Here is a 16,866-nt window from a genome sequence, read left to right on the forward strand (position 1 = left end):
CCTGTCATGATAGAGAAAATGAAAATCTTACTTTCCTGCCAGTCTCCACTACATGGCATAACCTACAGCCAACTGCTACAATTGTTACACTGTTGCTGTCATTTGTTATCATTTTAAAACACAAACTTCTTTCCCTGCTATGTTGACAGTTCATCCTGTGCACACTCAATGAACTCACCTGCTGCACAGTGCTGTCCACTGTGAACGCTTTGTACACTGCCAGTGCCTGGCTTTTACTCCCCTTGCTCCAGATAACCATGTTCCCAGCCACATAGAGCTCTTCATCGTAGTCGGCTGCATCTCCAATCTCACTCACACCTTTTCTCAACTGCCAGCTTTCCTTAAAAATGAACACATGGGACATGCTCAGCACGTCTACCTGTGAATTAAGACTCAACCCAAGACTAACTCCTAAAAGGAGAGCTAAGAAGAGTGGGTGAATTAGCAACGTGGGTACATTATATCAGGGGATTCTTGAGCTAACCTAAGAGAGGCAGGAGAGATAGCTCAGTGGTTAAGAGCACTGGCTGCCACTAGGGTTTGATGCTCAGTAACTACACAATGGTCTGTAACTTCAGTTCCAAGAGATCTGACGCCTCCTTCTGGCCCATATGGGCACTGCACACATAAAGTGCACAGACATACAAGCAAGGTTTTTTAAAAAAACTGACTCAAAAATTCTCTATAGTAAGTGTCTTATTTTATACTTCTAGGTCCCTGGTATCGCTCTGCCAATAACACAGGCACACAAAAAGTGTATGTTACATACAGAGCATAAGATAAAATCCATGCTTGAAGGGAAACTAAAAGCATGTATTAACTGTATGTAGAGAGCAGAAAACAGAGGTGCCCCTGGGACTCAATGGGGGACTCGATGCAGGGTAGACTTCTCTGCTTCACAGCCAAAAGTACATTCATCTTCTTTCCCTTATCCCACACAGAAGAGGAATGGAGCTAGAAAGTTTCTGATTCCTACAACGTACATTCTAAGAGATTTGATTTCAAAGGCATATGAAGAGTGGGTAAGGCAGAAGAAAGGTACATCTCAGTGGCAGTGTTTCTCTCTCAAGGCCACATGACCATGACAATGGTTTGGGTCCTAGCATGAGTCCCCCCACCCAAAAAAAAATAAATAAGGGGCTGGGTGACAATACAAGGACAATACACAGGAATTACTTTGTTCTGGTGTCACTTTCTGACATGCTTTTGCATCTCATCTCCGTAATTAAGAACGACTACTTTGCCAGGAATTTTGGCACACACATCTAATCCAATATTCTGAAGACTGAGACAGAGGATCAAAATTCCAGGGTCAGTCTGGGTTACTCAGTGAGGCTTTATCTCAAATAAATAAATAAATAAAAAGGTCTATTACTCTAACCCTCCTCTAGAAACATGTTGCAGGTACCATTTCTAATCTCTAGCATCTAGTCACCAAAGAGTATAAAACCTGATTATCCTCATATGAACTGAAGATAAAGTTTAAAATGAGCCATGACTGAAGTACTCAGCTCTCATCACAAACTACCCAGCATGCCTAATGGGCAGCACCGTATTTCAGCACTGACTGAAATTACCAAACTTTAGCTTTTAACCAAGTGCCAACATAATACGCTTATTTCTCACACGCACATAGGTAGCTTTACATTAGTACACTATTCATTCTACATTTCAGAAGTATGATGAGAATCTTAATAAAAACCTTCTGTTTCTCGTGGATTGTAACCTCCTGAAGAGATCCCACCAAGCCGGCTGCACCATCAGAAGACCATAATTCAGAGGCTGGCTGCAGCTGACGAAGCTGAAGGTTCAGAGCATTAGGGTGGTGCTTGCAGTGGTCTCGACCAAAAGGAACGAATTCCTGCAAATCCCCGGCTGCAATCATCGTTGCCCTTTCTTCAGAGAAGTTCGACATGGGTTCCAAATATCAACATTATTTCTGTGTGAATCCAAACACATTCTTGTCAGCCTTCTAGTCAAAAAACTAACTTACTACTACAAAGACCTGGATGGAAATATGTCAGAAACATGCTGGTCCACCTCACAGGCATTTTGACGCACTGGACGTAAAGATGGCTAACATTCTAACAGTCCGTGGCAGAGTGTGTGCAGATTTTGTCTTTGAGAAAACCTCTACAACAGCATTTGATAACAACACTATCACCAACTGTTAATGTTTGGAAGGGAATTTAAGGTGAACAACTTCTAACTAAACTTGACTTGAAGCTCTCATCTGAAGTCTTTTAGGTATCACTTTTTTTTTTAAACAAGCCTCTAGTTTATACAAAGCCCTCTATAGCTACAAGGTCTTCCTTGCTGTGACTTAAATGTCATCCCTGAGATGATTACAACCAAAAACAGGCCCAAGTTTCTTTTTCACCTCCTACAAATGAAATCAATATTGAGAACAGCACTTGAAACAGAACCACATATGCCTTATAAAAAGTAGGGGGGGGAAATTCCAAAATGTGGCTGGCCTTTCCAGATTCTATTCAACAAAGCAGCGAACATTAAAGAACTTGCAACTTTACCCGACTTTTCCTGTGCAAACATGTAATATCATTCCCTTATAGCGTAAAACAAGCCCGCAGGATTACTTTTTACAGCATCATTTTCGCAGTTCGTTGTCTTTTAGCCCAAAGGCATCATACTAAGTACTTTCACAGTTCTCCGAAAGTTGTTGAACGTGTTATTCGTCACAGGCCACATAAAAGCACAGAGCTGAGAGGCTGACAATAACACTATTTTTACTGGCTATTAGGAACATATTCAAACAGCGGGACCCAGAGTGGGTCTCTTAAAAAAAAAAAAAAAAAAAAAAAAGGCTTTCCGTGCACTTGAGTAAACCGCGCTACGGCGTAGCGGCCCGAGCATCTGGCTTAGGGCGCGTCGGGCCAACCCGCAAAGCCCCATCTGAGACTCGAGACTCGGGTCCCTCTCACCCCAGCACACTCTCAAGGCTCGCCCCGGGGCGCTAAGCGTTTAGGTCACCCGAGGCAGTGACATTTCTACGCCAAGTCGCAGCGATGCGCTACCCGGCCCGGCCCGGCCCGCACCTGAGTGACTCGGGACGCGTCAGGCGCTTGCGAGCCCCGGCTGCTCCCCGGAGGCACAGGGGCCGTGAAGGCCCGAGAGCAGCGGCAGGACGGTCACGATGGCTCCTCGCCGCCACAGCTTCTCATTCCTTTTCCCTCTCTGATGCCAGAGGAAGAATGGGCGCAGCAGGATACCGAAGACTTGCGAGAAACTCAAATGGAAGACTCCATCTTGGATCTCCCGACCTGCCTCGCGCCAAGGCAGAGCAACGCGGGGACGCGCGGCAGCAGAGAGGCCCTAGCGCGCCTGCGCAGTTGGCAAAAGGTGTCTGTGCGAGTGCCTAAGACGAAGTCGGTCACTTAACAACGTTACTTACCTCTTTTCCCAACCGAATCTCCAAGATCCTGAACTACCTTCTCAATTGAGTTAAATTAGGTAATTTTTCCAGCTGGTTGCGTTTCCTCCTCATCTCAAAAGAGGATGTGTGCCGCCCCACTGGGAGCGAAAGGGAGGCCGCTCATTTTCTCAGGATTGCATGGAAAACACCCGGAAATCACACACACACACACACACACACACACACACACACACACACACACACACACCCTAAAAAATAGAGTTTCAGTCCACTTCGTTGCCCCGAAACGCAGTTAGTTGGAATTTGATTGTAATTGTCTATTGTGACACATAGCTTGATATTTTTGTTCATTCTCATCCCTTCTCTTAGAATACCATCATTCAGAGCTTGAAGCTGCACTCCAACAGAAAGGATTGCTCTGAGTGCCATGCCTGTTTAGCTGAAATTCGCTTGCCTTGATATTCAAAACCAGTCAAATTAACACTCATAGTCCACTCCGACCTCTTAGTTCTGTCCCGCAAAACCTCACCATCCTACGAGGGACTTTGTATCACCAACACGGCTCTCTGGAAGAAGGAACAGAGGGAGTGTCGGGTTTCTGACCTGAGACAAGGAGCTGGGGTGCATGCATATTTCACATACCAAAACAGAAACTCAACAAGAGCACACCCAAGTTGCCTCTCAGAGTCACATTGCTTCCATTCCCCATCCCCTCTACCTCTTGCCCCATCACAGCCTGTCTACAACCCCATCAACCCTACCAGTCGTCACTTGGAGTAGAAGGATCCCAGACTCTCCGCGATGCCCTGTGCAACCAAGTCATACATTTCTTCTGCTACTGCCAGACTTGGATGAGGGGTATGGGAATTGGCTTCTGAAAAGGCCATACTTAGAAACCCATAGCGGCAGGCAGGGAGCAAACCGGTCAATGAACGTAAACAAGGACATGACCACTCCCAGATATGGTTGTGTGGGTGGGGGGGGGTATTGTAGATAGGGGAGAAAGAACAGCCAGAGAGGTTCCTGGAAGAGTCTGGACTGAATACTGAACACAAGCAGCAGAACAGATCAGGCAGTGAGAGGATTAGGGAAAGGGAGGACATGAAAGAAAGAGATTCGGGAGCAGAGCCAAGAGGACCAAGAGAATGAAGACCGAGAGAAGCCTATATTCAAGACAACCTGTGGCCAAAATGGCTGGGTTGTATTACTGGAGGTGGGGGATGGGAAGGGGGAAGCTAACTGTGAAACTGTGGAGAGTTTAGGATTGGGGTGCTGTGGGTGAGAAGTGCCTAGAGGAACAGGCCCAAGTGATGCTGAGAGAGCCTGGTGGCCAGTTTGCTTTGATATGTTAATAGGCACCCCAGGTAACCAAATTGCCCTCCATTCCTTTTGGACCTAACAGCCAATAGGAGCAAGGCAGGAAGGAGACACTTTCCCATGGACTGTTCTATTGAATTTTTGACTGCACAACCTGTCATGAAATAGACTGTGTGACTGAGCGGACACATCCATCCGTCTGAGAGTTGGTGACATTTGGATGTAAAGTGACAGCCAGTGCATTATTTGTTATGTCTTCTTTACCAACCCTTGTCCTCTTTCCTTCATCCTCTCTCCAGACAGGGCTAAACACCAGTGCTCTTCATCCTTGGGTAGCCCTGAGGAACACCTAACACATAGCTGGCTGTCCAAATTAGGAATTAGGGAGTCACTAAAAAGGTTCCTGACCTCAGGGCAAGAGCCTCAGGACAAGGACCTCAGCAATGCTTAAAAGGGCATATGGTCTATGTTGGTCTTCATTTCGTAGAGAGAAATGTGCCCAAGAACCTCTTGTGTCACTTCTTGTGGTATTCCGGCTGATTCTGGACACTTCTGCTGACTTGTAAAGATTCACTGCTGGAACCTGTGATTCATGTTTGGTGTTTGCTATCAGATTGAACTGCTGGCATCCTGACAACAAAGAGTAGAATCATCCCAATGAACTACTTCTAAACAGGTCCACAACCTCCTTTGCCTATAAACCTTCTTCTTTCCCTACCTTTGGTCAGAAGGGAAGTTGAAACATTCTAGAACCCTAAATAAAATAGGTTTAGAGAAAAATCTAAGCCTACAATTCTCATTTTCTCTCTTCCTCTTCCTCTCCCTCCACCCCCCCACACGTTCTTTTTCATTGTTGAACTATTGCTTTTAGGTAAACAACACAAGTATCATAGAGAAGTTCAAGAGACTAAAAAGTACCCACAACAGACTATCAAAAATTGTCAAGGTTGGTTGTCTGCCATCTGGCAGCTCACCAACTAGTCAGCCAATCAAAGGAGCAATTATGGGCATATCTCTAGCTACAAAGTATTATTCAGCAAATGAAATCTCCACACCATCTCCATTCCTTCCAACAAACTGCAACAAAAAGAAATTTTGTTTCCCAAATGACTTTGGCTAGTAGAATAGAATTTGTGTATGTGTGTGTGTGTGTGTGTGTGTGTGTGTGTGTGTGTGTGTGATTGTGTATGTGTTGCTGCTGGTGGTGGTAGAGACGTGTGTATTATCTCTTCTCCTAAAACTACAAGCAGAAGAAACACACTATTGTTTTGTTCAAGAAGCTAAATGGAGTTGCCTACTCTCATCAAGTACAACTTTGTGATGAATTACAGGGATCAGTTCCCGATAAACTACAAAAGTTCAATTTTGGAGCTTCTGCTATTCTTCCTTGTGATGGATGGAATCTCCCACATCTGTCACCTCAGTTTCCTCCACTCCTCACTGCCAAACACAGGTATTTCCCATACGGTTTTCTGCTGACTTAAGATTCTTCTAAGCACCATCTTGGTGCCCTGCTAAACCCTGATGTCTAGATACACCTCTTATTGTTTATAATGGTCATAAGAGTGTCTCAATTACTCCTTATCTCGGGTGTCCAAAGCATGGTGGATGCTGATCCTTCTCCCCACGAACTAACTCTCTAACCTGCTTTAGTATTTGCTTTATCAGTTAACCATGATAATCTGAAAAAATGTTTGTGTCTATTCAGATGTATAGGTGACCAGAGGTCAGCTTGCATGTCATTTCTTATGTGCTATTCACATTGTGTTTTGAGACAGGCTCTCTTTAGAACTTGGGGATAACTGGTTACTCTAGGCTGGCTGGCCATTAGCCTCTAGGGATCCTCCTGCCTCTGTCTTCCTGGTGCTGGGATTACAAACATGAGCTACCACACCTGACTTTTTAAGTGGGTGCTGAGGCTCAAACCCGGGTCTTGTACAACAAGCACTTAACCAACTGCGCCATCCCCTAAGCCCTTGATCTGAGACTTTTAAAAACACTATCTGACACACCTCCCTACTAACACACACACACACACACACACACACACAGAGAGAGAGAGAGAGAGAGAGAGAGAGAGAGAGATATTTCCAGCCTGGTTTTCAGCCCATGCTGTGCAGTATGATGCATAATTAGTCAGCACACACCGACAGTTGCAAAATCTTGGCCTCCTACCATACAACTGTGTTTAATGGAGTAACACATTGCATCATACATATCCCTCTTTCTCTTGCTTTCTCTTTTCCCTTTCTCTTTCTTTCTTTCTTTGAGGTGTTTGTTAATTATGTGTACAAGGACAGGATATGTGTGAGCCGGAACAGTTGCCTTAGGCCAGATGAGGGTATCAGTGGTGTCCTGGAGAGGCAGTCACAGATGCTTGTGAAGTAGATGCTGGGAACCAAACTCAGGTCCTTTGTAAAAGCAGCATATACTCTTAACTGCCGAGCCATTGCACTGACCCACCCTTCCACATTTAGTGGTATAACAGAATACTTAGAAACACTAGACCCTTTTTCACAAATTTCTGGACAAATTTTCACTTTGGTTTCAGTTTCATGAAAGCACACAACACCCACCTCATTTTGCATGAACAAACTGTAATGCTCTCAGGTACTTACATTTCTCATGCTCTTTCTAGGATTCAAGAACTCTCATACAGGGAATGGTGATGCACACATGTAACCTCAGCTTCTAGGGAGTGGAAGCAGGAGGATGAGTAAGGTCAGCATTGCCTGTGAGCATTTGTCAGCATTGCCTAGTGAGTTTGAGGCTAGCCTGGGCTATGTGAGGCACTGTTTTACAGACAGACACACTCAAAAAAAATCAAAACAAATAATTGAATCTAAAATAAATAACCAAAAGAATTCTTTTTATAGCTACAACATTATAGTCCCAAACACTGTACAGATGAACAGTTCTCGTCCATTTGTTGTTCAGTACAGTAAAGCACAGTTTTTCGTGATACTATATCATTTCTAATTGGATGGAACAGGGAGGTTTACTACTAGTAAACTTTTCAGCCTATTCAATGTATTATCTTGCAGAGGCAGGAACGGGAAGATCAATACTCGACAGAATAAAATACCTTTATCCCACTATTGTGTTCGCTGTTCTGAATACAGCCTTTTACTTGTGCTATTTCTTTTTTTTTTTTAAAGAATCTTTTGATTGATTGATTGAATATAAGTACACTGTAGCTGTCTTCAGACACACCAGAAGGGGGCATCAGATCCCATTACAGATGGTTGTGAGCCACCATGTGGTTGCTGGGATTTAACCACTGATCCATCTCTACAGCCCCCAGAAAATAGGAATTATTAAGGATTAGCTTATTCTGTCTCAGCAGAACTAAGCTGTCCTAACCTGTAACATATGTCCTCTCAAGAACAGTACAAGTCTGTAGGAGAAATAGGCAATTTCTGCCCAGTGGCCCCCTCGCCACAATGTACCTACTTCACCTGGAGGTAGAGGTGCTCAGCTACTTCTTTGAATCCACAGATGGAGAGTTGTTGGGAGCAGATATGTCTCAACAAGTGAATAAACATTAAATGTCACATTCTGTGGATTTCTGACATGTTTGAAAGCTATGTAATCTGGACTGTTGGCCACTAACTACTTTCAGCTGTTTTTAATTAAAATTTCTTGAAAATACCTGGTTGCATTACATTGAGCTCCACAGAGACAGCGCCGGGGCAAGCGAGAGCTGGATGGGCACTGGGCGACTCTGCCTCACGGAGGAAAATCAACTAAACATGGGCAAAGGAGATCCTAAGAGAGGCAAAATGTCCTCATAGGCATTCTTCGTGCAAACCTGCCGGGAGGAGCGCAAGAAGAAGTACCCGGATGCTTCTGTCAACTTCCTCTCTGAGTTCTCCAAGAAGTGCTCATAGAGGTGGAGGACCATGTCTGCTAAAGAGAAGGGGAAATTTGAAGATAGGGCAAAGGCTGACAAGGCTCATTATGAAAGAGAAATGAAAACCTACATTCCCCCCAAAGGGGAGACCAAAAAGAAGTTCAAGGACCCCAATGCACCCAAGAGGCCTCCTTCGGCCTTCTTCTTGTTCTGTTCTGAGTACCACCCAAAAATCAAAGGCGAGCATACTAGCTTATCCATTGGTGATGTCACAAAGAAACTAGGAGAGATGTGGACCAACACTGCCGTCCAAGCAGCCCTATGAGAAGGCCACCAAGCTGAAGAGAAGTACGAGAAGGACATTGCTGCCTACAGAGCTGAAGGAAAACCTGATGCAGCGAAAAAGGGGGTGGTCAAGGCTGAAAAGAGCAAGAAAAAGAAGAAAGAGGAAGATGGGGAGGAGGATGAAGAAGAAGAGGAAGACAAAGATGAAAAAGATGATGATGATGATGATGATGATAAAGTTGGTTCTGGCACAGTTTTTTTTTTTTTTTCTTGTCTATAAAGCATTTAACCCCCTGTATTCAACTCACTCCTTTTAAAGAAAAATATTGAAATGTAAGGCTGTGTAAGATTTGTTTTTAAACTGTACAGTATCTTTTTTTTTTTTTTTTTTTTTTTTTTGTATAGTTAACACACTACTGAATGTGTCTTTAGTTAGCCCTGTCCTGGTGATATTTTCAATAGCCACTAACCTTGCCTGGTACAGTCTGGGGGTTGTAAATTGATGTGGAAATTTAAAGCAGGTTCTTGTTTGTGCACAGCACACATTAGTTATATATGGGGACAGGAGTTTGGTTGTTTTTTTTTTTTTTTTTTTTTTTTTTTGCTTTGTTTTGTGTTTTTTTGTTTTTGCTTTTATTTTGTGTGTTTTTTTCATCTTCAGTTGTCTCTGATGCAGCTTATAAAAGATAATTGTTGTGTTAACTGAATATCACTCTGCAATTGCAAAAAAAAATGTGGCTGTTTTGTTGACATTTTGAGTGCTTCTAAATAAATACAATTTTTTAAATTAAAACAGAAGAAGAAGAAAAAAAAATACCCTAACAGTAAATTTGGAGCCATGAATTTATTCTCTGACCCTTAACTCAAAGGCTTAAACATCTCAGATCAGTTTGTAATGGCATTTATAGAAGGACTGGGTCCAAGCCTTATATTCTTAAATGTGTTGTATAGGCACAATACCTATGTGAGAGTAAGAATATTAATCCCAATTTTATATCAATAAGAAATTCATACCAACAAAAACCTTAAAATTTATATCAAAATAATTTCTGTACCAAAGTAAGAAATTATGACTTTAACTTATTAACTATTGTAAAGATTTTTACCAAATGAGATTGTGGCTACACTGAGGCTACACAATCAATTCTATCTGTTTCCTCCCTGTTCCATTCATGACCATTTCAAAATTCCCCAGAAAGACAACTTAGAATAGCCACCTCCAGACCCCCAAGTCCAGGGAACCAGTGTAACAACTCCTCAGAACTACTTCTAGCTGTATATAGGCGTTGTGATATCTTTGAGGTGGGGAGGGGATGGAAAATGGGGGAGTTGTTTGGCCTTAAGAAGACCACACCAACAACTGCTGTAGTCTCTGATGTCTGTCCTGACTAGATCTGGCTGAAAGTCCCTGAGAGAGATCAGGAGTTCAAGCAGGTCAGTTCAGCATGTCTGATGGATTTTACCAAAGCTATACATTCTGCAATATACAAATCTCAAAACAAAATTTAAATATCATCAAGATATCTGTATGTATATTAGTCTGTGTAGGGTGGACAGACTAGTTAGGATGAAATTCTGCTGGTTTTGTTTTATTCTCTTGAATCTAGTTTTTCAAAAGGTTTCCCTCTAACAATTCTGATCCATGTAGCTCTGGATGATGTCCAGAGCCTAATTACCTTTTCTAAAAACACAAAGACAAAACCTTTCTCCTAAATCAGCATTTCCTTCGGCAGGCAACCAGGAGAACTTGTAGCTTGCCCTCTGTCCCAGGGGAACAATAAAATAACCTCAATACTCAAAATCACATCCATTTTGATAGTAAAAACAATTTTAAAAACAAATTAAGTAAACTAAACAAATATTGTATAAGCCTATATTGTATAAGCCTATTTAGGCCTTTCTAATTTTTTGGTCAGGATATAAATCCAAAATTCCCACAAAGCTCACATTCAAAGAATGAGTTTCCTGTAGATTTTAATATACCACCTATCTGTTATGCTCTCTACCGGGAGCCACAGACTTCTATTAATTAATACCTGTTCATCGCAGGCAATTATCATCACTACTAATTTTCCCTATCCTAGTTCTGAACCACCGGCAAAATTAGGGGAAGGTTCTGCCACAAGGTCAGACTGGAGACAAGCACATGGAGCATTTTCTTTACTAGGAATTGATGAGGCCCATCCCATGCCAGGTAATGCTATCCCTGGGCTGGTGGTCCTTGCTTCTATAAGAAAGCAGGTTGAGCAAGTCAAGAGAGCAAGCCAATAAGCAGTACCCTCCATTGCATCTGTATCAGATCCTGCCTCCAAGTCCCTGCTCTGTTTGAGTTCCTGTCCAGACATCCTTCGATGGTAAACAGTGATGTGGAAAGTCAAATAAACCCTTCCCTACCCAAGTTGCTTTAGTCATGGTGCTTATCACATCAATAGTAACTCCTAACAAGACAGTTCCAAATGGATTGCATTAGCATACACTTATTCCCCCAAGAGTGCACTATGCTCTCAGTGTGGTGTGGAACACATTGAATGGTCTCTCCTAGACACTATTTAATCCTTCCATGAAATGTCAAGATGTTATCCTTCCCTTTATGATTTTTGGCATTCTGAGTGGACTCTCTTTTTTGCATCATCCCAGTTACTCAGCAAACTTTAAGAATATGTCATTTCTATTTCTAATGTGGTACTGAAATCACCAACAGTTATGTCATGGGCAAAGTGAAAGAAGTAGCTATAGTGCATGGAATCAAACTTTCTATGGAAAAAAAGAGACCTAGAAGTCTGTAGATAAATTCAGCAATCAGGGCTGATGGAATCTTATTAATTAATTTTCTAGTACATCATTAACTATATTAATTATATACAATAATGGGTTTATTATGAACGCATTACGCATGGGAGATTTTTCCATCTTCTGAGATCTTCTTCAATTTCTTTCTTTAGAGACTTGAAGTTTTTGTCATACAGATCTTTCACTTGCTTGGTTAGAGTCACACCAAAGCATTTTATATTATTTGTGATTATTGTGAAGGGGGTCATTTCCCTAATTTCTTTCTCAGTCTGTTTATTCTTTGAGTAGAGGAAGGCTACTGATGTGTCTGAGTTAATTTTTATATCCAGCCAATTTACTGAAATTGTATATCAGCTGTAGAAGTTCTTGGATGGAATTTTAGGGATCACTTAAGTATACTATTATATCATCTGCAAATAGTGATATTTTTACTTCTTCCTTTCCAATTTCTATCCCTTTGATCTCCTTTTGTTGTTTAATTGCTCTGGCTAGGACTTCAATTACTATATAAATAGCTAGGGAGAGAGTGGGCAGCCTTGTCTAGTCCCTGATTTTAGTGGGATTGCCTCAAGTTTCTCTTCATTTAGTTTGATGTTGGCTACTGATTTGCTGTATATTGCTTTTTATTATGTTTAGGTATGGGCTTTGAATTCCTGATCTTTCCAAGACCTTTAACATGAAGGGGTGTTGAATTTTGTCAAATGCTTTCTCAGCATCTAATGAGATGATCATGTGGGTTTTTTTTTTTCCCTTTGAGTTTGTTTATATAGTGGATTACTTTGATGGATTTCCTTATATTGAACCATCTCTGCATCCCTGGGATGAAGCCTACTTGATTGTGATGGATAACCGTTTTGATGTGTTCTTGGATTCAGTATGCAAGAATTTTATTGAGTATTTTTGTATTGATATTCATAAGGGTAGTTGGTATGTTTTCTTTCTTTGTTGGGTCTTTGTGTGGTTTAAGTATAACAGTAACTTTGGCTTCATAGAAAGAATTGGGTAGTGTTCCTTCTGTTTCTATTTTGTGGAACAGTTTGAAAAGTATTGGTATTAGGTCTTCTATGAAGGTCTGATAGAATTCTGCACTAAACCCATCTGGTCCTGGGCTTCTTTTGGTTGGGAGACTCTTGATAACTGCTTCTATTTCTTTGGGGGTTATGAAACTGTTTAGATGGTTTATCTGATCCTGATTTAACTTTGGTACCTGGTATCTGTCTAGAAAATTGGATTAATGTAGTAAAAATTGCCATCTTCTGAAAAGTAATCTACCGATTCAATGTAATTCCCATCAAAATGCTAACACAATTCTTCATAGAGTTAGAAAGAGCAATTTGAAAATTCATTTGGGGGGCCGGAGAGATGGCTCAGAGGTTTAGAGCACTGACTGCTTGCTCTTCTAGAGGTCCTGAGTTCAATTCCAAGCAACTATATAGTGGTTCACAACCATCTGTAATGAGATTAGGTGCCCTCTTCTGGTCTGTTTGAAAACTGCTACAGTGTAATCATACATGACATAAATATATAATTCTTGGGGGGAAAAGAAAGAAAGAAAGAGAAAAGAAAATTCATTTGGAGTAACAAAAAAAAAAAAAAAAAAAAAAAAAAAAAAAAAAAAAAAAAAACCAGGATAGTAAAAACTATTCTCAACAATAAAAGAATCACCATCTCTGATATCACAAAGCAATAGTGATAAAACTGTATGGCATTGGTTAGAGACAGAAAGGTAGATCAATGGAATAGAATTGAAGACTCAGAGATGAACCCACACACTTGATCTTTGATGAAAGAGCTAAAACCATCCAGTGGAAAAAAAGACAGCATTTTCAACAAATGGTGCTGGTTCAACTGGCAGTCAGCATATAGAAGAATGCAAATCAATCCATTCTTATTGCCCTGTACAAAGCTAAGTCCAAGTGGATCAAGGAACTCCTCATAAAACCAGATACACTGAGAAAGTGGGGAAGAGCCTCAAACTCATGGACACAAGAGAAAATTCCTGAACAGAAGACCAATGACTTATGCTCTGAGATCAAGAATAGACAAATGGGACCTCATGAAATTGCAAAGCTTCTGTAAGGCAAAGGACACTGTCATTAGGACAAAACAGCAACCAACAGAATGGGAAAAGATCTTTGCCAATCCTACATCCGATAGAAAGCTAATATCCAATATATACAAAGAACTCAAGAAGTTAGACTCTAGAGAACAAATAACCCTATTAAAAATGGGGGAGAGAACTAAACAAAGAATTCTCAACTGAGGAATATCAAATGGCTGAGAAGCACCTAAAGAAATGCTCAACATCCTTAGTCATCAGGGAAATGCAAATCAAAACAACCCTGAGATTCCACCTCACACCAGTCAGAATGGCTAAGATCAAAAACTCAGGTGACAGCAGATGCTGTCGAGAATGTGGAGAAAGAGGAATACTCCTCTATTGTTGGTGGGATTGCAAGCTGGTACAACCAGTCTGTAAATCAGTCTGGAGGTTCATCAGAAAACTGGACATAGTACCACCTGAGGACCCAGCTATACCACTCCTGGGCATATAACCAAAAGATGCTCCAACATATAACAAGACACATGCTCCACTATGTTCATAGCAGCTTTATTTATAATATCCAGAAGCTGGAAAGAACCCAGATGTGCTTCAACAGAGAAATTGATTCAGAAAATGTGGTACATTTACACAATGGAGTACTACTCAGCTATTAGAAACAATGACTTCATCAAATTCTTAGGCAAATGGTTAGAACTAGAAAGTATCATCCTGAGTGAGGTAACCCAGTCACCAAAAAAAAAAAACCAAACAAACAAAAAAAAAAAAAAAAAAAAAAAAAAAAAAAACACACACGGTATGAACTCACTGATAAGTGAATATTAGCCCAAAAGTTCGAATTACCCAAGATAAAATTCACAGACCACATGAAGCGCAAGAAGAAGGAAGACCAAAGTGCAGATGCTTCAGTCCTTCTTAGAAGTGGGAACAAAAATATTCACAGGAGGAAATATACAAAGTTTGAAGCAGAGACTGAAGCAAAGGCCATCCAGAGACTGCCCCACCTTGTGATCCAGCCTATATACAGCCACCAAACCCAGACAATATTGCTGAGGTCAAGAAGTGCATGCTGACAGGAGCCTGATATCGCTGTCTCCTGAGAGGCTCTGCCAGACCATGACAAATACAGAGACGGATGATCATAGCCAACCACTGAACTGAGAACAGGATCCCCAACAGAGGAAAGCAAAGGAGCTGAAGGGATTTGCAACCCCATAAGAGCAACAATACCAACCAACCAGAACTCTCAGGCACTAAACCACTGTCCAAAGAGTAGAAATGGACAGACCCATGGCTCCATCTGCATATGTAGCAGAGGATGGCCTTTCTGGGCATCAGTGGAAATAGAAGCTCTTGGTCCTGCCAAGATTCGATTCCCCAATGTAGGGAGATGTCAGGGAAGGAAGGTGGGAGGGGGTGGGGGTACCCTCATAGAAGCAGGGGGAGGAGGAAGGGATAGGGGAGTTATGGAGGGGAAACCGGGAAAGAGGATAACATCTGAAATGTAAATAAAATATATCCAATTTTAAAAAATGAACACATTACGCATATACGGAATATATTTTTATCACATTTTCTTTCTGTTGCCTTCTTTTGTCTCCCTTGGAATCATCCCTTGACCCCAATTTTTTCTTTAATAATTTTTTTTTAAGTTTTATTTATTTTATCTGAGTGCTCTACCTGCATGTACACCTACAGAAGAGGGCATCAGGTCATATTACAGATGGTTGTGAGCCACCCTGTGGTTGCTGAAAATTGAACTGGAGACCTTTAGAAGACCACACAGTGCTTTTAATCTCCAAGCCCCTGACTCAAAATGTAAACTTTAGTGAAGGACAGTAGATGCTCTCAAGGTATCAAGGAGAATGCCACACCCACTCGAGGACAGCAGGAATATGAGTGTGGGTGGTGTGATTCACCAAAGAAACACTCAGATACAGTTAACTGAAGGAATGTAGTGTGGGTTCTGGATGGGTGATAGCCAGCGTGGTGCAGGCCTGACCTGGCACTAGATTCCAGGAGATAAAGCTTCCCTGCTGGAGGAGCCATGTATTGGCTCAACAACACCTCCTAGGCATCCATTCATACCTGAAATTAAAGGTAATAGTCATGGTCCATTTATAGCTTTCTAGCACTCAAAGTAGAGTAAGGCCATTTCATGCCACATGGCCATGTATTTGTAGAGTATTCTGGGATCGGTCGGCTGTCTAGATCTCAGCCAGTGCCGGATATGCAGCCTGAACTATGCCACAGTGGATGAGAGAGATTGGGGGGGGGGATGAAGGTGCACTACTGGGTTAGGGTATGCTGGTGGGACAGAAGCAGAAGAAATTATGGTCTCGACTAAAAACAATGTTGAAAAGAGCAGGAGGCAGTGGTTAGGAGGCTACAGAGGAAGAGTTGGCTTTAGAATGATGTCATGGGGCTGGGGGTATACCTCAGAGTACTTGCCAAACCAGCACAGCAAGCTCTGGGTTTGATCCTCAGCTCCACACAAAGCCAGGCAGAGCGGCACATATTTGTGACCCTAGCTCTAGAGAAGCGAGTCACAAGGACCTTAAATTCAAGGTCATCCTCAGCTATAAAGCACCACGTCTGAATGGAATTTAAGATGCAGGAGAGCTTATCTCAAAAAAGGGAGGGGCGTCATTCATTGAAGAATGTCTTAACCTTTCCTGAATGGTTTGGCACAATTGGGGCCTCTGAAAGTTTTCAGCCATGTCACAGATGTAATAAACATGCTTAACACATAGATCATGCTCATACTTTATGTTGGTTATAGGCAGCTATACTTTAATCAGTAGAAATTATCCTCTCTGGCCCAGGATGAGCAATGCTACAGGTCTGGATAATTCCTTCTTTGGTTAGTTAATAAACTGTAGATCTAGCTGTTTGGTGGTAATGTACACCTTTAATCCCAGCACTCAGGAGGCAGGGGCAGTGAATCTCTGAGTTTGGGGCCAGCCTGGTCTACAGAGCCAGTTCCAGGACAGCCAGATCTGCACAGAGAGATGCTTTCTTAAAAAAAAAAAAAAAAAAGCCAAAAAGAAAAACAAAACAAAACAAAAAAACAAACAGTAGATCTAAGGCTCTAGGCTACACAGTGTCATTGAGACATGGGTTCCAGGTCATTGTTGTCCTCTGGAATTGTATAAATGCTGTCCA

At 41.8% G+C, this 16,866-nt stretch overlaps 1 protein-coding gene across 1 annotated transcript in view; it reads right to left on the bottom strand.

Moving 5' to 3' along the window:
- ANAPC1 (anaphase promoting complex subunit 1) overlaps positions 1–3,253 on the bottom strand; it is a 71,004-nt gene extending 67,751 nt beyond the window's left edge. The window contains exons 1-3 of the mRNA XM_080931419.1: positions 3,057–3,253; positions 1,703–1,939; positions 179–340 (exon numbers count right to left, since the gene is read on the bottom strand). Coding sequence (XP_080787545.1) covers positions 179–340; positions 1,703–1,915 — 375 coding nt within the window. The 5' untranslated portion in view covers positions 1,916–1,939; positions 3,057–3,253. The remainder of the gene's footprint in view (positions 1–178; positions 341–1,702; positions 1,940–3,056) is intronic.
- Positions 3,254–16,866: the final 13,613 nt, after the last annotated feature.

This window comes from Micromys minutus (assembly GCF_963924665.1).
Source record: "Micromys minutus genome assembly, chromosome: 17".
NCBI lineage: Eukaryota > Metazoa > Chordata > Mammalia > Rodentia > Muridae > Micromys > Micromys minutus.